Source organism: Xenopus laevis, chromosome 9_10L, assembly GCF_017654675.1.
Source record: "Xenopus laevis strain J_2021 chromosome 9_10L, Xenopus_laevis_v10.1, whole genome shotgun sequence".
In the NCBI taxonomy this organism is placed as follows: Eukaryota; Metazoa; Chordata; class Amphibia; order Anura; family Pipidae; genus Xenopus; species Xenopus laevis.
The window spans coordinates 65034128-65061941 of NC_054387.1; the positions used below are offsets into that span (position 1 = coordinate 65034128).

At 35.0% G+C, this 27814-nt stretch overlaps 1 protein-coding gene across 1 annotated transcript in view; it reads right to left on the minus strand.

Annotated features, from left to right (window-relative positions):
* LOC108701836 (low-density lipoprotein receptor-related protein 1B) overlaps window positions 1-27814 on the minus strand; it is a 676036-nt gene that overhangs the window by 221223 nt on the left and 426999 nt on the right. The window contains exons 33-35 of the mRNA XM_041576281.1: window positions 11863-12003; window positions 4769-4894; window positions 3705-3836 (exon numbers count right to left, since the gene is read on the minus strand). Of these exons, the coding sequence (XP_041432215.1) occupies window positions 3705-3836; window positions 4769-4894; window positions 11863-12003 (399 nt within the window). The remainder of the gene's footprint in view (window positions 1-3704; window positions 3837-4768; window positions 4895-11862; window positions 12004-27814) is intronic.

Consider the following 27814-nt stretch of genomic DNA (forward strand, 5'->3'; position numbering starts at 1 on the left):
GGCATCTCTTTCCCATCCATATGTAACTTTGCTCTTAATAGAACTTTACTATAATTCATTTCTATGATCTGGAAAAAGCCATTACACACTCTGCACGATACATTGTACATTGTCATGGCGAGACTGTCACAAATATTTTAGGCCAGAAGAGAGCTTAACAATTCTAATTTAGAGAAATATTTCAGATGATTTTGTTATTTCAGATTTTTGTCTGAAAAATGTGTGTGTTTGGATTTCACTACAGGAATCTCCAGTATGGAGAAAGTTAAGTGTTTTGCTCAGGCAACCAGACAAATGGTAAAAAGGACAGATGAGACACATTACAAATCTTGATGTAGACTCAATAAATCCATCAGAATGCATGATTAAGTTTTAATATATAACCTTCATAAAATCCTGTCTTTTCAGTTAAAAAGAACACTTCGGCTCTTCCATTCATCTGATATGTTTCATGCAAATTGTAAAGAATGGCTAGCTTGAAAGAAAGCAAAATATTAAATCTTAACACAAATTGCTACAGATACTGTATGTAGAGCTGTGGAAATAATTAAAGATGACAAGTAACAGAGGGAGAATCTAAGGTACAAATATCCAGGGGAGTCTACAGAGCTTCTGAGCACATCAGCCAATCTAGGGAAGTTCCAGAAGATCCCCCAATGTGTACCTCCCACCCACATTTTATACAGAAATTCGAAAATAGGCAACAATGCATATAGAGTGAGGCAGAGCTCTTTGTACTCTATTCTGTGTTGTTCAACCACAAATATTTATATCTTAGGATGCAGAGAATGGCATTAGGTAGTTTTGCTCCCATGATTTCACTTTACAGCTTGCCCCATTCTTAATAAATGAGTCTTACTAGAATGCCTATGCCTGGAGCAATAAGCGCAGGGGCTGCATGACAAGGGATCTGAATGACCAGAAGCCAGATTACATTGGTTTATGTTTAGATATTGGCAGAATCAGATGTAGCTGTGATTGGCTGAGAAGCAATGAATTAAGGCAGGGAAAAGATGGACTGGGGCAGAGCAAGAGAGGGATGTGATGTTAAGGGGAGAAACAGTTCACTTCCGTGTCTTGTTTTTTTCTTTTTTTGCATATTTTGCCAAAATGTCAGGAGTTTTTCTTCTTTATGTTCTTATATTATTTATTAATAGTTGGATGTGGAAGTTTTCCTGAATGCATCATTATAATGTGGTTTCTGTATCTTTATATCTTCGCAGTATAAATTTGAGAGTCTGCATTGTATTAATTCATGTTAAATGAATGTCAAATGCTTGATCCAGAGAATGTTTCTGAACACCATTGGGTTCAGGAAGGGATTTCTTTCTTCTTAAGGCATAATTGGCACTGGCTTCAGGCTGGGTTGTTTGACTTACTTTGGATCAAAACCATGGATACAAGATAATGTATTTTAAGTTTCATTTGTCACAGCAGTGGTAGGACAGAGTACTACACAGGAAATTTTAGAAGAAGGAGAAAGGAAATGCATAGTGGGTTGATTAAAACAAAATCTACTACTGCTGTTCTAGGTGACAGTCTGCTTGGATTTCCTATTATCAATACACTGCAGATTCAGGACCGTTCAGCAGGGCTGCTAAACTTCTCTCATGGTGGGAGATGCTGCTCCTGCTGGCAGCAGAGTTTGGGGCCATCCTCTCTGGTAGAGACAGCCTAATTCTGGTGGATATAATGCAATAGTGCTGATCTCATCTTCAGTGAGGAATGGCAAAGCATAGTAGTGATCTCTTATAAAATTCTGGCTTTAGAATATAGTGTTTTGTTTGGCTGACAAGGTCCTATTTATTTAATAAAATGGAAATAAATGCTGTAGCTATTTTACTTCATTTCTGGCTGCTGGTGTTTCATTAAGATATGTAACAATGGCTGAGGGCAAAGGTCGGTTGAGGCATCCCCTTGTCAAGTTTGCAACATGTAAACAGTGAGTGCGTTGTCAAAACAAACTTCTCATTTGAGGCATTTTAATATTTATAAGAACATAACCTAGGGTACATATTCTTCAGTTTAGCAAATGAAAAGCATACACTTAAATGTATAGAAAACAATATGCTATTGTAACAATGCTTCTTTATTAGATTTTCCCATCAAAATCTAGTATAGGTATCTATCATATATCTTGGAAAAAACTGCAAACAAAAATGTTTTCAAAAAATAATATTACAGGTATGGGACCTGTTATCCAGAACACACAGAATGGATCTGGGGTTTTCTGTGTAATGGATCTTTCCATAGTTTCTATCTTCATACCTTAAGTTTACTGTAAAATCATGTAAACATTAAATAACCCCAATAGCCTGATTTTGCTTCCAATAAGCATTAGTTATATCTTAGTTAATATCAAGTAAAATGTACTGTTTTATTATTATAAAGAAAAAGAAAATCATTTTTAAAAATTTGGATTATTTGAATAAAATGCAGTCTAAGCATATCTTAATACGTTTTAATGATACCAACTGCATGAAAATCAGAATCAAAAGTGATTCGCCCATTGGTTTGAATGATGTTGGAGCTGCAACCCATTCAAACCAATGGGTTAATCACTTTTGTTTGATTCTAATTACACAAACTTTTTTTATTGTTTTTGTTTATTTTACTATTAAAGGCAATGGAACCCTACAATATATATGTCATTTTTTTCTCAGGCACTTGAAACAATGATAACAAATGATAGATACCCAATAAAGAAATAAAAATGAAAAACAAAATGAAAGTAACATTTCTCACATAAAAACGAAAAGTTTTAAAAATGTTGACAGATCTCTGTATTTAAGGCATTTATGTTATGTTTCCAAAGCCCACAATGATCCAACTACAGAAGGCTGAAAATCACTCTCTCAATTCAGAGCTTAAAGCTATACTAAATGTCTCCAGAACCTTTCGTGTAGTCACCGGGCCTCATTTTCTAACCATTCTCAATCACATCACTTAGATATATCTGCCAATAGTGGAATGCTATCCAAACTGCCTGATCCAACTGCTTGTTGACCTGACATATCATTAAATAGGAGAGAGAATTTCTCAGATACAAGAGAATAACTAATAATGCACCATATTTAATTCACTAAGAAGTAGTGGGCATGTGGATGCAATTTGATTCTAGATAGGTTTTTATCTGGACACTTAAAACAGATGAATGATGACTGCATTGGCATGTGTGAAGATACCCTCTGTCCAACCTTTGTAATCTATTTTTTAATTCCTAGGGCATCTTAATAGCCTGAATACTAAAAAGGCAACAATATTTGCAAAAGATCTCGTTGTGTTGTCAACCATTGTATGATTAGCTTCAGGTGATCCTCAAGTGTATTTGAATATTACATTTGTACACTTCCCTTCAGATTCACCACAATCTTTTCTACTGGCTGGCATTATTTTATATCAATTGTGAAGCGAGTTATGACCAGGGTGGGCATTTATTATTTGCATTCCTGTGAGGATTATTAAGACATGATTGGTGCTTATCTTAGTCACACACAAAAGGAGCAAAATTATCTGCTTCTGTATGATAAAAACTTCCACAGCTTAATCTCTTAACAACCTTCAGAATAATGTACTAACTCATTCAGTTCTATCAAAGCCTTTGGCTGAATCAGGTGCCTACATTAACACTGTGCCAATATTTTCATGAAGAAACATCAATATATAACTGTCTTGCATACTTTTCTTTTATTTATATGAAATACCTGCATGGAAATCAATTCCAACAGCAAATGATGTTCCTGAGATGGGCATGAGTGCATCCATTCTATCACTTGGGTCGAGAGGTATTCCTCGAATCCCTTCATGCACTGAATACATTAGAAATGATTCAATACCTGCAAGAACAAATAATGGTTATGGAGTTGTTAAAAGTAGTTCAATACCTATTCATTTATGTATTCACACAGTATTCTGTAAAATATACTGTACACAAAATGGTGATATTTGCTGTAATGAAACAATATTATTAGGAAATACATTTTTAGAATATAAAATTATTTAATTACTAAAGAATCGGAGATGCTGTATATCTGTCTTTACATTGAAACTGCTACTACATTTCCTTATTGCACCACTGTAAAAACAGATTTAGAAGGTTAGCAAACAAAGAATAGAGGGACCAAGGAGTTTGCCATCAACCCACCACTAATAACCCGGTTCAGATGCCTGTGCCCCAGTAATCAAAAAGCTCCCCTTTGTTAGTTAAAACTTAACTTTTGATTAATCTTAAAAGCTGCTTAAATATACATAACCACCACCTAAAAACACAGTGTGGTGCGGGAAAGTGCCCTTAAAATCTATTTAAAACTTGAGGGTCTAGCATCTTGGTGATACAACTTCAACCAGAAATCATGCATAAGTAATTTATTCCCGTGAGGAAGTCACAAAAGCAGTAAAATGCATAGGACCACATAGGTTGACTAGGTATCTATTATGACTAGCACCACCTGTCCCAACTTAGGCAGGTAGGAACTTTGATATTTGCATGGTGGATATGGGCTTGGTTAACAAAAGAGATATTACCTCTTTAGTACCGGTTGTTGTATCACATATGCAAGTTTTTAATTGATTTTAAGGGCACTGTCATTCAATCTAGACGTCTGACCAAATCTTTTCCACTCAATGTCTAACCATCAGGAAAACTGTGCTTTAATATCTGAAATTCTTCAGAATGTAACTGTAAACCATTCAAAGACATAACATTCAAAGGCTTAACATTCAAGACATAACAGATAAATGGAATATTATTTCGTAGCACAAAATATACCTTGACATGACATCCGATTTTTTTTAAGGTTATAGCCAACAGTACACATGCAGGTTCTTGTTGTTTCAGAAGTTGGCAAACATAATTGTGAGCACCCACCATTATTTATCTGGCAGGGATTACTACCTACAAATACATCAATCAAAAAAACAAAATGTTAAATTATTGTTCCTTGACAAAAAAAGCACTGATTAAAAACAACAATAATAATAACAACAGTAATGATCTGATTGCTTTAATCCTCTGGAAAAAAAGAATATCGTATAAGAATATTGCATATTACAGTTATATACAAAACAGTGGGGCTCATTTATCAACACATTGACCATATTTGTACCTGTGCCCTGGCCCATAGGAACAAATCAGCGATAACCCTTTTTCAGCCAGTTGCATGTAGAACAATGAAGCTATTTGGCTACTGCCCAGGTACAAATTTGCCCTATGTTGATAAATAAACCCAAGTTTATCAGGAAATAAAAGAACTAAAGGACATGTAAAGATTAAATTTTCCTACCATGTATATAAGTTGGGCATATCTTCCCTACCCAAGCTACATAATTTGTATTGCATATATCCCTTTCATTTGCCAGTTCCACTTGTCACATTTTCCTTAAACAAATAGCAGCTTTCACCTGGTGGTCATTTTCCCTCTGACACATCATCAGTAACATTGATATATGCAAACAGGACATGCACTGTAATGGTTAAGCTGAGCTCAGAAGAAGTGGTTAGGAGAAAAAATATGGCATCAGACAGCTAGAGTTTCTATGGAAACCAGCAATGCTATCTATTCATTGGCTGTTAGACAGGAGGGTGTGTTTAGTAATCTGAGCTGAGAATAACTGAGCATGATCATTAGGCAACAGTCAAAGTAAATTCCTGAGGGAGGGGCAGAGTGGGTTAGAGGAGGAGAAGGAATTGTAGGTGATTAAGGGGATGCTGCATCCTTACTGTTAACCTTTTAACAACCAGAGTGGCAGGTATCTAAAAATTAAGCTACTGACTGATTACATTTTTGTGTGGACAATAATCGCTGCATGTACAAAACTACTTGGGAGTGCACAATGTTTTGCTCATCATCCCTTTAATTATTAAAGGCCTTGGAATGTCAAGGACTTGCTATTGCTTACTTCCATATATTATCAATGGATGAAGCATGCTCGAGTTGAAGTTCAGCAACAAAGAAAATTCTTAAAACAATACATTTCAAATCAAAGGGTAGCTTTTAGTGGTTTTTGAAACCACGACTAAACTCACAAACTCTAAAATATGAATGCGATGTCATTTATTTTAAAGATCTGATTAAAAAAAGTACAAACAAAAAATGATGATGTGCTAAAAAAATACGAATAAAAAGAGTTTTTTGGACAGTTCCTAGTGAAAAAAAAACATTACAAAACCTGTTGAAGTCCAAATTGATTTAAATCAGTCCAATAGGATCAGTGCAGCTCCCATTGGCTTCCATAGGACCTCAACAACTTTTACGTGGTGAAGTTTTGTATCAGTGTTTTTTGTGGTTTTTGCACTTAATAAATCACAAATATTTGGAGTTTTTTTAAAAAGTTAGAAAACGACACATTTTTTGAGATTCCTGGAAAAATTTTCAAATTCAAATGTTAGTAAATGGGCCCCTAGTGGTAGATTTATCAAAATGTGAGATTACAGTTCACCACAGAAAACTGACCACTTTCTATTTAATTCTATGAGATCTCTAGAATTGTATTCATCACCATTTGATAAATATGCTTCTAAATAACCCATGAGAATCAATGAATAGTGAGTTTTCTGTGGTAAGCTCTAATCACACATTTTGATAAATCTGCCCTTAAATATAATTTAATTCAGAAAATCTCCAATTACAGACACTGTCTGATCTGATGTACAACTATTTCTTTGATCATGCAATTTTTCTCTAAAATTGAACAGCAAAGTACCACAATGTCCAATTCTATAAGAAGAAATCCCACCTTGCATGTGAATAACTTCAATTTGAATAGCTGAGTGTGTGTGTGTGTGTGTGTGTGTGTTTCAGCATTGTTGTGAAAGGCTTAATTTCTGCATCTTGTGCTCGTGATTCAAACTGATACTTAAACCTTTAGACTTCCTAAACTGTATCTTTGATGTATTCCAAACGTAGTTTTGTGAGATGTAGTCATTTACTATTAGAGAAAGCAGGGTGATTAAAATAGGACAAATTCATGCCCTAGAGATTTTAGAAAGGAAGCTTAAGACCATTTCAAAATGCAGTGCTTTATGGGTGCAGTACTGGATGTATGGATTTGTCAGAAACAGCAGAGTCTAAAAACCTAAAAGACGTTGAACCTGCTTGAGATATGAATGAGGGATCTCTAAGAACCTATACACAGAGATAAGTAAATGAATTCTATCATGTGAATCATGTCCTGAATTGTTTACTAAAAACCAAATAACTTTATGAAAGCCTTATTAATTAAGTAATTAATTAATTGAGTAATTAATTAAGTTTGTTATTAAATGAACTGGATTTTGTGATGTTCATCAGTATAGTTCAAGTCAGTAAATATATTTACTAAGCTCTGAATACCCGAAAATTCGAAAAATTTCGGAGTTTGCAGCAGCCGATATTGAGATAAATTCGGACCTTGATAAATAACCCCCTAAATGTATAACATGTGTCCACCTGTGTCTATTTCACTAAAATTTTTAAATGATGTTGTGATCCTTGCCAAGATGACTAACGAAATGAGTAATTGTACATATAAAGTTTAAGCACTTTAAACAATACTACTCATCAAAACTGCTCATTTTTCATACTAATGAAGCTTTTAAGGCACCTAGAGTGATACTGTTAATGAAATTGTCTCTTTTATTGATGATTTTGCCAACTTATACTTCAGGTGTAGATAGTTATTTAATTGTATTTAAATACTCCCACATTAGCTAAGAATCTGCAATAAGATGTTAACCAATTATCCTGTATACTGACATTCAAAGATTGTAAAAGACTGATTCTTTGTTACTGAGGCAAAATTCAATCATAAGCATAAAAAGCCGATGTATAATGTTTAAAAGAAGAAAAATGCTGAATAACACTATGGGGCAAATTTTTTCAGGCGAATGCACTGCAACACTTCACATCACCACGCCAGGCGTAAATTTATTACCACTACTCTATTTCAGTAAAATGTGAAGTTGCATCTCAGCAGCCAAATGCTGGCCATTTTTCGCTAGCTTTTAATTCTGCCTAGTGAGACCTATAGGTTATATAGACGTCTTTATTAGAGATGTTCGTTACAATGCTTGAAGTGGCCACTTATTGTTACAAATGTTTAAGAAAGCAAAATAGAGAATAAAGAGATAATGCCCTAGACATGAGCCCACCCTAAAACAAATGTGGCATGCCCCTCAAATTGGTTAAAAAAAATAGTTGACACAAAAATCTTTAATAGTTAGGACTTTTGAAGGCAATTCCGCTTTAAAACTGAACTTTTATGATTTTCCAGCATATATGATATGATGTCACTGACATAAGATTGAGGAGGATGTAGCTTCATTCTATTAGTTTTGCCTGGTCTAAAGTGGCAAAGGAAACTCTGGCGAAAGCGGTAACGTTCTGTAAAATGCATACTTTAGTGAATTTGCGGAGTAACAATTGTTCACCTGAGCAAAAATGCGCCAGTCATTAGGGAGTAAACCTGTGCTAGAGACGGTCTCTTTTGATAATGAATTGTTGTCTATACATGTCAAAGTTCTAAGAAGGTGTCTTTCTCTGTCTTTTTCTTGTAATGTGAATCATTCTGTACCTAGATATTGCCTGAGTTTTGGTTGGATGCCTGAGTTTTGGGTCTTAATGCTGCTAGAAGCAAATGTAATAGGTCAGGGCAGGTAGGCCATCCAACATGCAGACAATGATTGTGGATGTGCAAAAAAAAAAAAAACGGAGCTCGCCCTTGTGCAGTGCGGTGTCTCCCTGTTGGTCGCAGCTCTCGCGGGAACCCAGTCACTTCTATCCGGCATTTCTATGCAAAGATTAAACCTGCAGTCTGGCGCTGAGTTAGTAACATAGTTATTGCAAATACCTACTGCCATGTATATCGCACTGTGTGTTGGAATAAAGCCACATTGATAAACGAATTCAAAGCAACTCCCTTTGATGTTTAGGTCAGCGCCGGACTGCGAGTTTAATCTTTGCAAGGCCATCCAACATGCTGGGAAATATTCAGAACATTGCCCTCTGTGCAGAATCATCTGTCTAAGTAATCTTCTTAATTATGCAGATATTGGTAAAAATTTATGGTAGACATTTGTCCTTTTAAAGGTTACAAGTATCGACCAATTAGATGCTTGCTCAAAAACAGACCTATGTTTTATGTATTGATTGCATGAGTTACCCAAAATAAAACAAAATATTGCTCTTACATTACTTTCCTAGTGTTATTATAGGTTATTACCATTTATATTCATGTTGTATGAAAGACGGTGGACATTGAATGTTCAGTAGAAATAAGGGGTTATTAATGATCTACCAGCAGTGTGAACGTATACTTTGCACACTACCTTTACCTAATCAACTTTGAAAGAAGTCAAATAAAGTATTCAAAAAAATACTATGGTATAGTGTATTCTTAAGTTAAATTTTAAGAAAAACTTTAATTCTCATTACAGGCTTTTTATAACCACTGTAGGCTGTCATGATATTTTAGCAATAATGTAATAATGAAGCAAATAACACATCAATAAAATATTACAGTAGCTTCAATATTATCTGAAACATTTATTGAAAAAAAATACTATGGTATAATTAACCCTCGATATTCGACCCATAGTAAATGTGCCCCTAAGTGTTCTTAAAGATATAAATATCTTTATCCACCTTCTGACTGGTGTACGATTTTCAAAGACATTTTCTGATATCAACTAGAAGGCATGCATTACATGACATGTGTGTGATATTGAAGAATATCTTGTGTTTCTGTCTGTGGGATTGTCAATGGTTTAAAGGTTAATGTTGGGTTTGTCATAATCTATAGATTAGTGCGGTTGATTTTACAATATCTTAACGTGTCCACAATGAGTCTAAAGAGTTGTTTTTGTCTGCTTATGTTAATTGTGTTATTTTTTTGTTTAACAAAATGTATTAATTGGTTCAAAGGGAATTGTTGCTTATGCAGAAAAGGATATTTTTGCATCAAGTTAGGTATAGGTAAAAGTGTAAGTGTCTGTGGTCATATGTTTTATATTTTGTATACCTAGTGGCAGATTTATTAAGGTTTGAGTTGTTTTTTCCACAAAAGATTTCAAGTGGTATTCTTTGTTCAAAACTCAAATTTTTGGGATAAAAAATAACTCAAATCAATCAAAAAAATTTTTTCAAAAAAGATCTATTATACCCCAACCCTAGAAACAGCTTTAATCTGAAAATACACCACCTAAAAACTGTCGAAGGTCATGCAAAAGTCAATGGCAGAGGTCTCTTGAAGCATTTGAAGAGTTTAACAGCCTACTTGTTCATGTTTTTTTGAAGGGTTTTGCCTGTAAACTCAAATGATTCGATCAATTCAAGTCCCACAAACCAAAAACTCAAATTGATAGCCTTTTTCGGGTTTGCAGGACTCGAACTTGCAGAATTGGGTTTTTAACATTTGAGTTTTTACTTAAGTAAAATACCACTCGAGTTTTGAGTTCATTCGAGGAAAAAAATACTCAACCTTTGATTTGAAATAAAGTACTATTTATACCTGAGACAAAGTTTTTGTTTCTGAGCCAGGTCACGTGTATGGAGTTGTAGGGAGATTTTTTTTTTCTTTTGGGGAAAGAGTGCCAGTTTTTTTTATGAATTTACATGTGTTTACACGCATGCACACACACCTTTGGACAACATAACATATAGAGTACACAATATATGTAGAAAATTCAATTCAATAGTAAAAGGGTGTGACAAATTCTTCTAATAAGCCTTTTTCAACTTTATATGCATATAAGTCCACAGCTGCCATTTAAACCCATGCCTACCTCTTATTGCTCCTACTTTAGTAATAAACACTAACTAGCTGGCTACTATTTGTTTACCTTATGTTGCTAATTGCTGTATAGTTATAAAATTCTTATGATTGATTCATTTGTCATTCAAAATGACAGATTTGTTGGGGCTAATGATCTTGGAAACCAACCACAGGACTGTTTCATTACCTTGAATATCTGTACACAAATTCAGGAGTTTATCAACTAAACCACTAAACATTGGCAAACTCATCAGTATAACTATCTTGCACTTTGATGCAGAGCAGGTTGTGGTACTCAATATCCCCGCTCCTTTCTTCTTAATCACTATGCTTTGTAGTTAGAATTGTAGTTTGAATGACATCTTACATAAAGCATGTGAGCATTAAGAGAAGACTGGATGGCGAATATGAAGGGAGCAAAACATATTCTTAATATATACCCCCGCCTAATGTTTTTAAAAAATAGTGGTGAGCACAACTTCCCTTGTTTGTTATAGTTATACAGGAGCAGTGACCAGCTCCATGTTGTAGCTCCCACCCTTCCCAGCTATAGTCAGGTGATCCCACTGGTGTCTAATAAAAGGGCAGCCAAGTATGGAGGTTTACTTTGAAAGCAACTAGTAAGTTGCAGGTAAAACTTAGTCCCTTTGTAAAATGTATAATTAAGCAATTGAATTCTTAATGAATCAGATGAAAATTAAGCGTAGGACTGGCCAGATATGGGATGACTTTGACGTAGTTGGCCAGCTTAAATATATTGCAATATATGGACAAACAATCCCTGTGTTGTTTAAAGGGTAAGGCATTTTTTAGTAGCAGTATGCACAAAATGTCTCTGTCTTAAATATATTGATAATGGGTTGAGTGCAGAGGACTCTTGTAGGTATATATATACACACACACATATATATATATATATATATATATATATATATAGGACAGTTCTAATCATTAATCATTACATAGTTAAAGTTAGGTTGAAAAAAGACCAAGTCACTGGGATGATTTTGGGAAGAATTGAGACCATGGGGATGACAGTGAGAATGGCTAAGATGATAGTAATGAGCCAAGTGGTAACACATTAGGTAATATAGTTGATTAGGAAAGAGGTACCTTGCTGAGCCTCCTTATCATAGAGTTTCATGTGCATAACTCCTAATGTCTTGTTTCTCATAACGGAAGGATTTCTTCCATCCTTTTTATTGCATGTTCCAATTTGTCCAAGGTTTTGATCTGCCCACCATAGTTTGTTATCTGCAAAAAACAAGCATTTTTTTTTTTTTACAATGGTCCAATTACATAGTTTTGTTTTAGCTTTAACTGTTGATTTTTTCATAACACCTTAATGCAATATTCATACACAATAATAAATCTTATATGAAATCTTTCATCCTGTATCTTTTTGACATATACTGTACAAATATAGTATACGGTAACTGTAAAGAAGTAGTTAAGCTCTGCAAATGTTCTGCATACAAGTATCATTATATATAGTTACTCCTATTAACATATTACGTTAAAGGGTTTAATTATATATCTAATTTGTATAAGGGATGCTTGTATTTGTTTTTCTGTGAACCTTAACATGCTCAAACTAATTACAGTTAAACTTGCAAATAAAAGCTAAGCACAGAGCATGGGGCTTTGTTTTTAAGTTGCTTAAAGACCTATGGTCTATGCACAACAGCTACATAGTCTAATGAACACAACTGGAGACAGTGTCCACGAGTTAACAATACCATAAATGACTAAAATGATTCTCTTTGCAAGGTCAAGATCATTTAGAGCATGAAGTGTTGTTACCTCACAACTAGCCATACTGCATCTAAACATTTGCTGACCTTGAGAAGATTGTCAAAATACAAATGCAAATGAGCAATTTAGCAAAGTACAAGCAACTTATAACAAAAATAATGTTTCATTTTAAAACATAAACCTGTAACACATGTTTATTCTTAAATTCATGCAATCAAGTAAAATACAAAGGGAGGCACCACTTTAACAGCATATCAAAAATTATATTAAAATACAAGACCTATTTACTGTATGTTCTTACTCTAAATGCAACAAGTATAGTGTTTTCCTGTACAGTTGGAGAGTTCCCTCCTTCTTTAAATTTTTCAAGTTGGTTGCGGTGTTATCAGCAAACTTTTACGGTGAGTTTCGCCACAAAAATTTGACCCATAGACTCCAATGGGTGAAAAAATTGTCGCAAGTCAAAAATTATTTTCGCGTCTGAGGCAAATTGGAGAAGCTTCAAATGGAGTTATTTTGCCTTCCTGTGTGCTTTTTTCAACCTAACTTACTAAGTAACTATGTAACTATCACTAGTTATGAGTCTTGTGAGATGGGAGTATTTGGGAAGGGTGAGCAAACCCATGGACTGGGCTCTGGATCTATATGTTTTTCAATTAGCCCTTGCCACTTATTGCAAACCTACTGTTAGCTGCAATATTACTATACTGTAATATTTTTTAAAATAGATGCTTTTCTTTATCTTCTACCAACATTCCTGAATTCCAGTTCTGGTTTGTTAAAATAGTGGCATTTGCCTTTTATCACACACACAAATATTTTCTAAATTTTTCACTGGATTTTTTATTTTAGAGACTTTTGCCAAGCAAACCCTTTGTTTTATCATCTACAGGAGTCGAGAAAATACACACACAACACAAACCTTGGCCCGATATATTTTCCTGTCTTTATCTAATTTTATAAAATAACTACTATTTAGCTGTTTCAGTACTTAAGACTAATGCTTTTGAAATATTGTAAATAGCTTAACCAATGCTTTCAAATGAAAAATGAAATAACAATGAACAACTAAAAATAAATAGTCTTGCTTACTTATGTGAAGAAAATTACCTTGACACACAGCTTGGTGAATAGAGTCTGTGCAGCCATTGATATTTCAACAGTTTCAGAATACATTTGATTCTGCATAGTCCCTTAATCTGTTCTTGTATTCCAAGCCTGGGAACTAATTATAAAACATTCCAACATTCCAAACATTCCAACTTGTATATTGCTGTTGTTAACTTTTTCAACTGGACATGGAACAATTTAAAGGGAGCACTTATATCTACAGGAGTTTAATGTAAAATGAATTGTCATTTATTTGTGCAGAGCTAATTACAACCTGTGAGTCAAAACAAATTCTGACTTTAACAATTTATCTATCTATCTATCTATCTATCTATCTATCTATCTATCTATCTATCTATCTATCTATCTATCTATCTATCTATCTATCATCTATCTATCTATCTATCTATCTATCTATCTATCTTTTATCTATTTTAATGCAAATTCGAAAGAAAACAGTTCCAAAAATAAAGTAAATCTAACATGTAGATCTTCACAAAAAATGTGTGTGGTGTCCAGGTGCACATACCTTAAGACACTCAGACTTAGGCACGAAACACGTAAGGCTGTTTTTTGTCTAATGATTTGTTGGTCCGGTTTTATCTATTTTAACCAATTTCCCTGGGTTCAGGGGGATTTTGGAAAAGCAAAGCTAAAGTCTGAAGCCTCAAAACAATCTGCCAAACTCCTTCCAGTGAAGCTCTACCACACTTCTAGATAGTGAGCTGCTACACTTAATCAGGTGATTGCCATATCACCTCTTTTCAGTCCACAAAGGTAGAAACCTAAAAACAACAAAAGAGGAGCAATCCAAGGGTAATAATATAGAAATGTACTCACATCAAAATCAATTAATAAAAGACTCATCAACATCTGAACATCTCTTCAGCCTCAACATGTTTCAAGCTCAATAGAGCTTCCTCAGGACCTACTTTTATTAATTCACTTTGATGTAAGTGCATTTTTATATCATTACCCTTGGAGCACTCCTCTTTTGCTAATCTGGAGAAAGCATGTTATTGGTAAACACATATCCATAAATTCTTTCCTTCAATGTAGAACATGGATCACTGACAGAGAAAGGGTTATATAATAACCATATCTGTATGATTTTTTCTATATGTAGAACAAATCACCCTATTATAATTGGTCCTTGCACACACACACAGATATCCTCAGTCAACAAATACTCTATTGCAACAACAGTAAGACGTATTGCTGAATACACAGGGTTGTGTTATAAAGAATTGATTTTTCTGACATATTTAGAAAATTTCACTACATCGTTACTCTGTTTTTGTTGCAATAAGTGTATCCTCTAGTTTCATTAGTTTGTGGGGATGGTTTGCCAGTTGACACAGACAAATGTAAAGTGCTACCTTTAGAGACAAGAAATAAAGAGAGAAATGACAGGTTAAATGAGATCATACTGACCAAGATGGATCAGCAATGGGATATTGAAGTCATAATAGGCCAATTATTCATAAAGTTGGGCAAATATCTGTAGTGACAAATGGCAATAAAATGAATAGGATGTCAAGATACACAGCAAAGAGAATAAAGCTACCGGAAAACACAATTATATGACCATTGTAGAACAACCTATATGGAATACAAGATCAACTCATCATATGCTAAGAAACTAGAATTTAATAAAAATGTCCTAAAACTTAGACAGTATGAGTTCAAATTCTGTGATAAGGGACTATTCCTCACAAGGCTAGATGGCAGATTGTTGGTCACAAATAAATGAATTAGTATTTTATAACATTATAGTGGAAAAGCAGTTGTAACAAATCCATAGTAAATTATCACTGCAGTTTGGTTGAACATGCAATTGCTTTGAAGTATCAGCTTCATTTCAAAAGTTAGATAATATTTTTAGAACATCACCATTTTTGAAAGAAAACCTCGATGTGTTGCCACATCTGACGTAATGTGCATCAGAAGGGATACAACCCTTACACAGTGGATGTAAATTGAGGGATTTATGCTTGGCAGATGAAAAAGAGTGTTTTGCTGATATTTTCTTGCACTTTGTAAATGAACTCAATGATCTTAGGCTTCTCTCAATACTTCATACCAAGTTGGGCTTTGTTTGGACAACAAATAATGGATTGGTACACAGAACAAACAGAATAATGTTGTGCATGTAAGCACAATGTTTACAATGATTTTTTATGCCTTTGGCAATAAATCATATTTATACAGAATCATGCTTATTAAATATATAATACTTTAAAACCAAATGTCATTCTCTGGTTATAAAAGCTTACACCTTCTAATGAGCTTTTGAAGTAAGTTATTACTGGATAGTAGAATAAGTTTTTAGGTTATACCAAGCAAACAAAAATGCCTATCCTCCTCCCGACATGCATTTTATCTTAAAAATAGCGATGCAGTGCATAGCTGGGAGGTGTGCCACGGAGAGGGGGTGCAGGGGACGACTGATTGCACTGAGCCCCTCAATAGATATTTCTGGTTTACGCCACTGGCTTCACACAACATTATTATTTATGAAGATAGAAAAGTTAATGGACATAAAAGTAATTCAACATTGAGTGATTAGTGAAGGGTCATAGAGTAACTCATTGCAAATACATAACAGTATATCAAAATAGCTGCAAAATATCAGATCAAAGCTAGACAGCTGAATGTATAAAGTCATATGCTGATGTTTAAACTGACACTTTGTTATAATAAAGAAAAGAAAAAAGGAACCTTGTTTAGTAACTGTATCAACACTACACCTCTGTATTTCACCCACCTCTCTCCACGATTAGTTTCAGTTTGTTATGCAATTTAAAGGAAACCTTAATTGTTACAATAACCCAAACAGAAACTATGTTGACAATCTTTGAAATGAACTGATAACACCAGATTAACACGTTACAAAGTTGCTTATTGTTTAAAGTCTAGTGAAACTGACTCTTCTCTGCAGAATATGACAATTCATATGCCGTATTCACCTTCAAACACCTTTAACAATTAATTCTAATAAGAACCTTTACACTTGGTATTGTCCGTTATTTTATTCCAGTTTAACCCACACGGTCAATAGCCAGTTGAACTAAAGATTGGGAGTTCGTTACTCCCTATTAAATTACTTATGATTAAAGGTGCCGTTTGTCTTGTGAGGATTCAAGTTCATTCAAAAAGATTCAATTCACTCTCAATATTCTTAGCCAATTTAACCAATAAGGGTTGACAATTATAATTCATAAATATAAAGTGGCCTGTGCAATTAGTTCAAAGTTGATTAATTTTTATATGCTCTATTTAATAAAGTGCCATGTGCAATCAATTAGTTCACCATTCCATTTAGTGATTAGTGCATAAATTAATTAAAATCTAAGAGTTAATCCTTATGGTCACATTAAAAAAAACCTGGTTATCGATCTCTGGTTAAAATTGAGAAAGGTGAAATTGTATAGAGGGTGGAGTTGCTCCCAAGATTCTAGCTATAATTTTTCTAAGTCCCTAGGAGCACCACAAAGATGTAGAACGACAGGACCTGTAGGGCTGCGGTCTCAAAAGTACCTTTTCTAACTGTTTGAGAGAGGCTGTCTAAACCTGTAAAACCGCAAACCCCACAGTCCTTAGAAAGGAAAATAGATCAGTAAAAGAGTCTGAGATAATAAAAGAATTTTTGTTTCAATCCCACCCCACCATCCGATGGTTCAAAGCTAAAAACAAGGAGACCGTCAGTTGCCCTGACGCACGTTTCGCAATTCGCTTTTTCAAAAGGCAATTACCGCTCACCTTCCGACGCGGTTCTTTATAGCCGCATTCACTTCCGCATATCTTCTGCGCTGACGTCATCCTCTCGCGAGACCACATGTCCAGACGTGCATCTCAATGAGTTTCAATGACGGGCGCATGTCTTAATTCCCAATCCAGAGATGTGGGGGACTTCTTTGTAAATTAACCCCTACAGTACTGGACTAAAATTGGTGATTTTGGGGAATTAGATGTAGCGGTTTCTATACTAATAAAGATACCTTCAAACCTATATCATGTAATCCTATCGTTGCTACCATTATGATTTTTGATATTATTCAAAGATATGCTGTAAATAGATTGTTTTCATTAATACCTCGAGGTGCAACTGTGTCAAGATTAAAAATCCAAAAGGTTTCCCTTTTGAGAAGTTCTTGTTCTAGATTGCCACCTCTGATTCCCAATATCACTTTTTCTATTGCCCAAAACGATAACTTTTTTGGGTCTGATTGATGTTTGGCCCTAAAATGTTGTGCCACAGTAGATAGAGTTTTTTCAGTTTACTTTTCATTTTTGACATTCTTAATGGTGCTGCAGTGTTTCTGCATCCTTTGTTTCAGCATCTGGGTGGTCATTCCAACATAGCGTAAATTGCACGGACACTCGATGCAATAAATTACACCTCTTGTCTTGCAATTTATATAATTTCGTATTTGTCTATTTTTCCCAAATCTATCCTGGAATGTTTCCTTTCTCACCATTTGTTTACACATATTGCACTCTCCACATGGGTAAGAGCCTTTGATCTTTTCTGGGATTTTTTTACTGCCGAAATGGCTGTGGCACATTAGATCTTTTAGATTAGGGCCTCTTCTGTAACAGACCTGTACCTGGTTAGGTAATATTGATTTTAATGTTTCATCCATTAGGAGAACATTCCAATGTTTATTAAGGATGTTCCGAATTTCTTTACTGTCAGTACTGTAGGTACTTATAAACCGTATGGCATTGTCGCCTTTTGATTTTTCATCCTTCTTTGTTAAGAGAGATTGTCTCTCTGTACAAAGAGCCCTATGGTAGGCATTTTTAAGTTGTTTATTGGAATATCCCCTGTCTTTTAGTCTATTTTTTAGATCCTTTGCTTGTAATTTAAATTCAGTCAGAGTAGTGCAATTCCGTCGTAATCTAAGAAATTCCCCTGTGAGTGACTCAAAAGGGAATTTGTGGCCGTTTCTTTCCTATAGTTGCTTGTTGTTAATTCGCCATCCTCTCCCATGGTTATATTGAGATCTAAGAAGGACACTTCTCTATCTGAAATTTGGGAAGTTAGTTTGATGTTCAGGTTGTTGGTATTCAATTCCTCTAAGAAACTAGAGAATTCTGTATGTGTTCCTTGCCAAATTATTAGTATATCGTCTATATAACGAAGCCATTTAAGGATATGTTTGTGGTACTTGGCAAGTTTTTCACTGAACACAATTGTCTCTTCCCATTGTCCCAGGAATAGATTGGCATATGCTGGGGCACAAGCCGTACCCATGGCTGTCCCCTGAGTTTGGAGAAAGAATTGTCCATTAAAGGTGAAATAATTGAAATATAGTACAAACCTCATTAGCTTGCACAAAAATTCAATTTGATCTTCCGATTCTTCCCCTGATTTGGACAAAAAGTATGGTACAGCCTCTATTCCTAGTTCATGTCTGATTGAGGTATATAACGCCTCCACATCTAGTGTAATTAATAGGATGTTACTTGGCGTTAACTGTATGTCATTGATTTGTACTAGAACATCCATTGTGTCTCTTGCATAAGACCTCAAAGATTCTACCATGGGTTTGAGGCATAGATCTAAATATTGGCTCGCTTTTTCCGATAAATTACCATTTCAAGACACTATTGGTCTGCCTGGAGGTTTCTCTATATGTTTGTGGATTTTTGGTAACAAATAAAACGTCGCAATTCTCGGATGTTCGACCTTAAGGAATTGGTATTCCTTTTTACTAATTAATAAATCTTTCTGTGCATTTTTGAGTATTGTTTCATAAATTGTACTGAAATTCTCAGTCGGGTCTCCCAGTAATTTTTTATAGCATTCAGATGTCAGATGTCTATCTGTTTCCTCCAAATACATTACATTAGGCCAAATTACATTAGGCCATATTCCCCCCTTTGTCAGATTGCTTGATCTGAACATCATCCCACATGGTTATTTCTCTAATAGCTTTTCTTTCGTCCTGAGTTATGTTTTTTTCATATATTTTCGGGGTTAACTTCAAAATGTCTTGGGTCACTAAATTCGTAAAGATATTTATATTAGGGCATATATTAGAAGGAGGTGTAAATTTGGATTTGATTTTCAATTGTTTCTCAATAGTGTTGTTGAAACTTAGTTCAACCTCTTCTGGAGGGTATTCCTGCCCTTCCATTAGTAGATCTTCAAGATCTCTCAGAGCTTGTATCTCTGGTATTTCCATATTGGTATCACTATTGGTATTAGGTCCAAAGAATTTTTTTAAATACAATTTTCTTACGAATAAATTAACATCAACTGACACTTTGGACAGCTAGGTGGCAAAATACAGCATGCATAAAATGCATAACAAACATTTATGCAAATTAAATGTATTATAAACTATGTAATGAGGATTCATTTCTCTGGTGAGCTCTGGTTTGCAAAAAAGTTACTGATTCATACTTATTTTGCACTGTGTGCACCTATAATACATAGAAGCACATAATACCACTGACAACTTCTGATGGGCTTGAGCAATGCTCCAAAAATCTTGTCTCTCTATTGAGAATGTAATGCTAGGCTCAGATGAAAAATATCAATGCAACATTAAGCAATGTGTAAAAGTCTCTACATTTGCCCTGTTGGGTGTGATGCATTCTTATTTGTAAGAGTTAGGTAAGACACAACCAGGGACTTTCTTCAATGATACTGGTACAATGCTAATCCCTGTACTTCCATTAATGGATGTTGCCAGTAGGGATGGGTGAATTTTTGAATGGCATTTTGCGACAAAATAAAAAGACGTGCGTCAAAAAAATTTCGCCGCACAACAAATTTTTTTTGATGCCCATAGGGGCAAATTCACTAAGCGCCGAAGCGCCGAACGCTAGCGTTAATTCGCTAGCATTTGGCATTTTCGTTACTGCGCAAATTCACTAACAAACGCTGGCATAGTTTCGCTAGTGTTACTTCGCACCCTTACGCCAGGCGAATTTTCGCTAGCGACGTAACTACGCAAATTCACTAGCGAAGCGCAATAGAGTAGATAGGGATTGTTTCAAAAAAAGTCAAATTTTTTTCTAAGTCCCAAAAAACGCTGGCGTGTTTTCTACATGATGGGTGATAGGCTGAAAAAGATCAAAAAAATTTTTGGGGCTCCCCTCCTTCCCCCCTACATTTCCTGACTCATGGCAACTTACCTAGACAGTGGGCACATGTGTAGGGCAAAATAAAATTTTTATTTGATGATTTGAAGGTTTTCTAGGCATTTGTAGTGCTGATACGTATTTCTCCCAAAAAAGTCCCAAAAAACGCTGGCGTGTTTTCTACATGATGGGTGATAGGCTGAAAAAGATCAAAAAATTTTTTGGGGCTCCCCTCCTTCCCCCCCTACATTTCCTGACTCATGGCAACTTACCTAGACAGTGGGCACATGTGTAGGGCAAAATAAAATTTTTATTTGATGATTTGAAGGTTTTCTAGGCATTTGTAGTGCTGATCCGTATTCCTCCATTGAAATTTGAATTTGGCGCCGCATGCAAATTAGCCTTCGCTAGCGTAACTTTGCTTTACATAGCGAATCAACGCTAGTGCAACTTCGCAACCTTACGCTACCCCTGAGCGCAACTTCGGATTTTAGTGAATTTGCGGAGCGCTGGCGAAACTACGTCTGGCGAAGTGCGGCGAAGTGCGGCGAAGTTGCGCCTGGCGCAACTTTGCATCTGAGTGAATTTGCCCCATAGACTTTAATGGGCGTCGCTGACATTTTGCAGGTGGCGATTTGTTGGCAAAACGAAACGGGTCAAATTCGCCAATCCCAAGTAGCCAGTGTTACATATAGACAAATGAATATTGTCAGCATTAGTATTTTACAGTGCAGTTTCTCAATGAGAATTTAGAATGTAGTGGAATAGTACTGCTACTTGACTAAAGTAGAATGACTCCACTTACAAGCACCTGCTAAAGACTGTGCTGAACTTGTGTAATGTGTAAATAACTCCACAACAAAGCTAGCTACTCGTACATCATGAATGATGTGTAACTTAAACTTTCATGTCATATGACCTCTTTGTACCCTGACCTCTATATTGATATATGGATATTCCAGTGTCCCTAAGATACAGTCACACACTTGGTAAACAGGAGAAACATCAACAATAGACAACTAACATTTATGTTCGATGAGTTATTCCATTTAGAGATGGAAGCACCTGATTTTCAAATTTTCTGCTATAAATTTTAAATAAATATGTGTCTTATGTGATCTGGAATGTCATTAGCAATGTATAGCAATACTACCTTGCAATGAACTTTTCTGGATTCAGTTCTAAACTAGGCACTATAGGTCCGACATTTGAATTAGAGTTTTTATCACAATTCCATTTTTTTCTCAGTAACAATTACACTCTCTATTATTTCTTAATTCAAGTTTCCAAAACTTGAATTTTCAAGGTTTATGAAAAACAAAGAATTTGCCAATACAGCAGGCAGTCAGGACAGGTCTGCCTTTCCCCCAGTAATATTATACTGTGCACCTTTCACTGGAATTTCTATTCAGGATGAGCTGTATGAGTATGAGTGGAGCCATACCCCAGACATGACCACTAACGGGCATGCTTTTGTTCTTCAGCTTGGACTCTAAGGGGCCGATTTACAAACATTCTAATTTATTTTCTTTTTTTTTAATGAATCTCTAAACATTTTTTGTAGTTTCTATACTTCTTTAAAACTCAAGATTTATTAAGCGTAAAAACCCTGAAATTCCCCAGGTAAAAGTTGCTGAGGTCTAAGTCAGTGGGTGTTGAGCTGATACTTTTGGACCTTTATTAATTAATTCAGGCTTTTAGAGGTTTTTGATTTTTTTTTTTTGCTAGGAATTGTCAAAAAAACTCAAACTTTTAGAGGTTTTAGAGGTATTCATATTTTTTGGACAGTTCAGCTCTTTTTAAATTGCTTTTTATATTCATGGTTTCAAAAACCTCTAAAACCATTAAAATGAGACTGCTCATAAATGACCCCTTGTATGTTCTCCTCATGTTTATATTGGTTCCCTCTGATCTTATTCCACAAGATAAAAACATAATAGCAAGTTATTAGTGATGTAACTCAATGGGGTTGATTTACTAACATTAATTTTTTTTGTTTCTTTAAATCAAATTTATGAGCACTAAAAATTGTGTAATTAATTAAACTCTGAACGAAAAAAACCTCAATATTTAATAATTAGAAAAACCATGAAAAACTCTAATACAAAATTCTCCATCTAAAACCTGGCAAGGCCATGTAGAAGTCAGTCAGTGTTGTCCTTTGCAAAATGAAAAATCTTCCTTTGCTTTGAGCTTTAAGAAGATTTTTGAATTTTTATTTTGTGATCACACAAAGACGAAAATGAGGATTTCAAGGTTCGAATTTCTATTCGGATTCTTTACGCATTTGTATTTGTTCATGCTCTTTATATTTTGATATTTTAATAAATAAGTAGACATTCTTTCTTTTTTAAAATGTAAATCTGAATTTTGGTCAATAGGCCTCTATTTGTCTGGCATATACTTCCTATCATACTCCACCATAGTGTTCTAGTAGCAAAATAGCAACATATCCTTTCTCCTATTGTTAAACTGCAGTGTGATATTTAAAAGAAATTATATTACTTGAGAGCAAGATGACTGACATTTCTGTTGTAAGTGGGGTTCTAATTTTTTACTCTTTTTTCATTTTTAATTACGTTTGGGCTATCTACTTTAGGAAATTAAGGTCACAGCGGGACAGTTTTAAAGTGGGTTTAAATTCCCTAGGATTCTAATTAAACTGAGATAGTGTGCTTTGTGTAACTGTAAAAAGTAAAATAGATTGTGATCTGAAAAATAAGGTTAAGTTTTGTATAACATTCCCACTGTATACAGGTATAGAATCTAAAAGATCCCACAATGATTTTTTTTTTCATATTATTAATTGGATTAGAATAGAACAACAATGTATGGTAAATTCCAGTGCTATATTTATCTAATTTTTAGTTAAAATATTTCTAGATTACAGTTTCAATAATGCTATAATTAATGAATAATTTTAATTGAAATTAGGCCTCTATCCTTAAAGTTACAGTAGGATGTGGTTTAATATAGAAGTAAAGCATTTAATAGGAAAGAGGAGAAAGGCATTTTAAAACTAAAAGTCTGTTGGGACAGAAGCTGCATTTAATGAATATAAACACTATAATAAATGTTGTAAATCAGCAATCCGGAAGGAAAAGAAAGGAAATTAAGAGTGCATTGCGGCAGAGGCTAAGACAATGGTACCTGTATGGTTGTAACAGATACAGAAAAGGCAAAATGCTAAATCAGTTCTTTTCTTCAGTGTATACAATAGAGGAGTCTGAGTTCCCACGCTCACTTCATAGCTGCTCTGATGGCTCCGTTCAATCTAGTGAGTGGCTGACCAAGGATATGATTTATAATGCTTTAATAAAAAATTATGTAAACAAGACTCCAGGGCCTGATGGCATACATTTTCTAAGAAAGCTTAGTTTAGTTTTAGACCAGCCCCTATTTCTGGTTTTCTCAGATTCAGTTTCATCTGGTATGGTATCTATGGATTGGAGAAAAACTGATGTCATTCCAATATTTAAAAAGGATTACAATCTCACGATTTTGCCAAAGTGTTTGATACCGTGCCCCACTGCTTTCTAAACGAAGGTCTGTTGGGCTTAATGAAGTAGTTAGCACATGGATAGGAAACTGGCTACAGGGTCGGGTACAGAGGATGGTTGTTAATGGTACATTCTCTGCATGGAGTAAGGTTCTTTGTGGGGTCCCTCAGGGCTCAGTATTGAGTCCACTTTTATTTAAATTGTTCATTAGGGGAGTGTATTGTAAGTAATGTATCAGTGTTTGCAGATTACACAAAATTATCGAGCCCAATTAATTCCATCCAGGATGTGGCATACTTGCAACAGGATATTGACAAGCTGGCAATCTGGGCAGCTAAGTGGCAAATTAGATGCAATGTTGATACATGTAAAGGCATGCACCTGGGATGTAAAAATATCCAAGCTACTTATACAGCCCTTAATGGGACTGCAGTAGGCAAATCCATTATGGAAAAGGACCTTGGAGTCCTTGTAGATGATAAGCTTGGCTGTAGCAAGCAATGCCAGTCAGCAGCATCAAGGGCAAATAATGTCTTGAGCTGTATTAAAAGGGGCATTAATTCACGGGAGGAGGGGGTCATTCTTCCAATTTATAGAGCACTGGTAAGGCCCCATCTAGAATATGCCGTACAGTTTTGGTCTCCATCACTCAAGATAGCTCATAGTACAAGTTGATCGAGGGACTAGTCTGATTTCATTTTGGAGTCAGAAAATTTTTTTTTGCCTTACTCTGGATGAACTGTCAGTTACGCAGGTTAAAAAAGTTAAAAGGTTGAACTTGATGTGTCTTTTTTCAATCTAACTTACTATGTATGTTACTATGATGAGTCTAACATAACATAGCAGCTTGGTTCCTTCTAAATTTTACTTGAAATTTACTGGCAGTTTTTTCAGATATTTATTGATTTCTTTATTGATCAGGGTTTGGCACAACATGGTCACAGTTTTCTTAACTGTTGGTGGGCTACTGCACAATAAGGTATTGGACCTGATTGCTAAAGTTTGTTCATTACGTTCATCATCATCATCATCATCCTCATCATCATCATTATCATCATTTATTTATATAGCGCTGTCAAGATATGCAATGCTTTACTGCAGTTATAGCAAACAGGGAATAAATGGTGGATAACAAACAAGGATTACAGAATACAATAGGGTTAGACGGACCTAGAGATTAGAGTTTACAAACTAAAGGTTAGGGTACAATTGAGACATTAGGATTATATAAACATTTTGTCATTTTTGATACAACAATGATTAATAAAGGTACATCGAATAAGCCTCTTTAAACAGATGGATCTTTAAGGAGCGCTTGAAAGTTTGAAAAGAAGGAGAAAGTCTGACAGCTTGTGGCAGAGAGTTCCAGAGAATAGCAGAATCCCGAGAGAAGTCTTGTAGATGAGAATGGGCAGAAGTGATCAGAGGAGAAGTGAGGTGAAGATCAGAAGCAGAGCGTAGGTTTCGTGAAGGAGTGTATTTGGAGATTAGAGATGAAATATACAGAGGGGTTTCATTATTAAGGGCCTTGAATGTGAGTGTAAGTAATTTGAATTTGATTCTAGAAGAGATTGGGAGCCAGTGAAGGGACATACATATGGGAGCAGCTGATGTTGAGCGGCGAGCTAGATGAATGAGTCTAGTGGCCGCGTTTAGAACAGATTGGAGTTGTGAAAGGTGACTTGTTGGAATACCTGTGAGGAGTAAGTTGCAGTAATCAAGGCGGGAGATGATGAGAGACTGAATCAGTGTTTTAGTTGATTCTGAACTGAGATATGGTCTATTCGAGCAATGTTGCGCAGTTGAATACGGCAAGATTATACAAGTGTTTGCATGTGTGGTGAAAAAGACAGATGAGAGTCTAAGATAACTCTTAGGCAACCTGCCTGTGTGGTGGAATGAAAGGTGGTGTTGTTTACGGTGAGTGATATGTGAGGGACAGGGGAAGAGGTAGGTGCTATTTATTGAGTCTACTCTTCTTTTTGCAAACTTAGATTTTCCTGAAGAATAAGTAGAATAATAGAGAAAGTGAGAGAATATGGTACAGAGTACATAAAACATTCATAGGTTCATTACAAATATATATCTCCAAAATTACACATTGATTATGTGAAAGTTTACAGAATAGGTATATGAACAAAGAACTGGTCCTAAATCAATACAGACTAATTACAAGGAGATGGTCTACATTGTTTGCTTAATGTACCAAGAAATGGGAAAGTGTTAGAAAAATGGGAGAGAGAAAAAGAACAACATATATGGGCAGATTTCTTATATTGTAAATTTGGATTTGAATTTTTGTATTTTTGGTCACAACTCATAAATTTGAGTTGGGAATAATTCAAACGAGAATTTGAGTTTTATCATACCTTGACCCTGCGAATAATTTGAATTTGACTATTAGCCAGCTAAAACCTGCCAAGTTCAAGTAGAATTGAATGGCAGAGGTCCAGTGACCCATTTGAAATATCCTTCCTGACATTCAAGTTTTTTTCAGAGAAAAAACTCTATTCCAGTCTAGTCAAATTAGGTTGGTAGTATTCATTTAAGTTTTCGACATTCAAGTATTTTCTTAAATAACCTCCCATTCGAGTTGTGAGTATATTCAAATTTATTAGAATAAAAAAATTCACATAAATTCAAAATTCTACCTTTGATAAATCTGCCCCATAATGTAACATCCTGGTGGAGCTAAGATAGGTATTAATAATGAACATTAGTACTAAGGTAGGCCAGAGAACAGGATTATTTGTTTAAGGACCTACATCCTTTTTTTTACCCTCCAACTTGTTGTAGTCCCATTCAGGCCATATCCTATGAAACCGAAGGAGTGTTCCTCTCAGTTTAGTAGTCATATTTTTCATAGCTCTTGTATGTGTCACTCTGGACAGCACCTCAGATTTTAAAAGTAATAAGGGTTGTTTCCAATTATGGGAATCTGCAGGCCATCATAATGTAATTCAGAAGCCTTTGTTCCATGGTTATGAAGTAGTCTAGTAATTTTTTCAACTAAAGTAGATAGAATGTCTAGTTTGACTTCTTCAAAGAAAATTATACATATAATGTCTCCAATGAGTTTCCAGAAAGAGGCTATAATGGGTCACCGCCACATGATACATTGTAAAGTCCCTATATCTGGGAGGTATTTGGTTGCATTCTATGAAGTTTTAACCTACTTTTAGCGACTTTGTTTTTATTACATTACAGCTTGAACTTTTTTTCTCTGTTTAGTTTAAAAATAGTAAAAATAATTCAGTGAACACAAAAACATACATACATTTATGAGCTGATTTATCAAAGGTCAAATAGAAAGAGTTTTTTAAATTCGAATGAACTGAAAATTTGAATAGTATATCATTTAAGAAAAAAATCTAAAACTCGAACAAATATTAAGACACAAAAAACTTTGCATTGAGTTTAGTCTCTGAAAAAAACCTCAAATGTCAGGAAGGCTATTAACATCTTCAAATGGGTCATTGGACCTCTGCCATTGACTTATACATAAACTTGAACAAATCATGATTTCTAGAGCAAGCCCTGGAAAAGAACTTTAGCCAGTGATTCAGAGAAGACAAAAATAATGAGCACAAACATATAGTAGG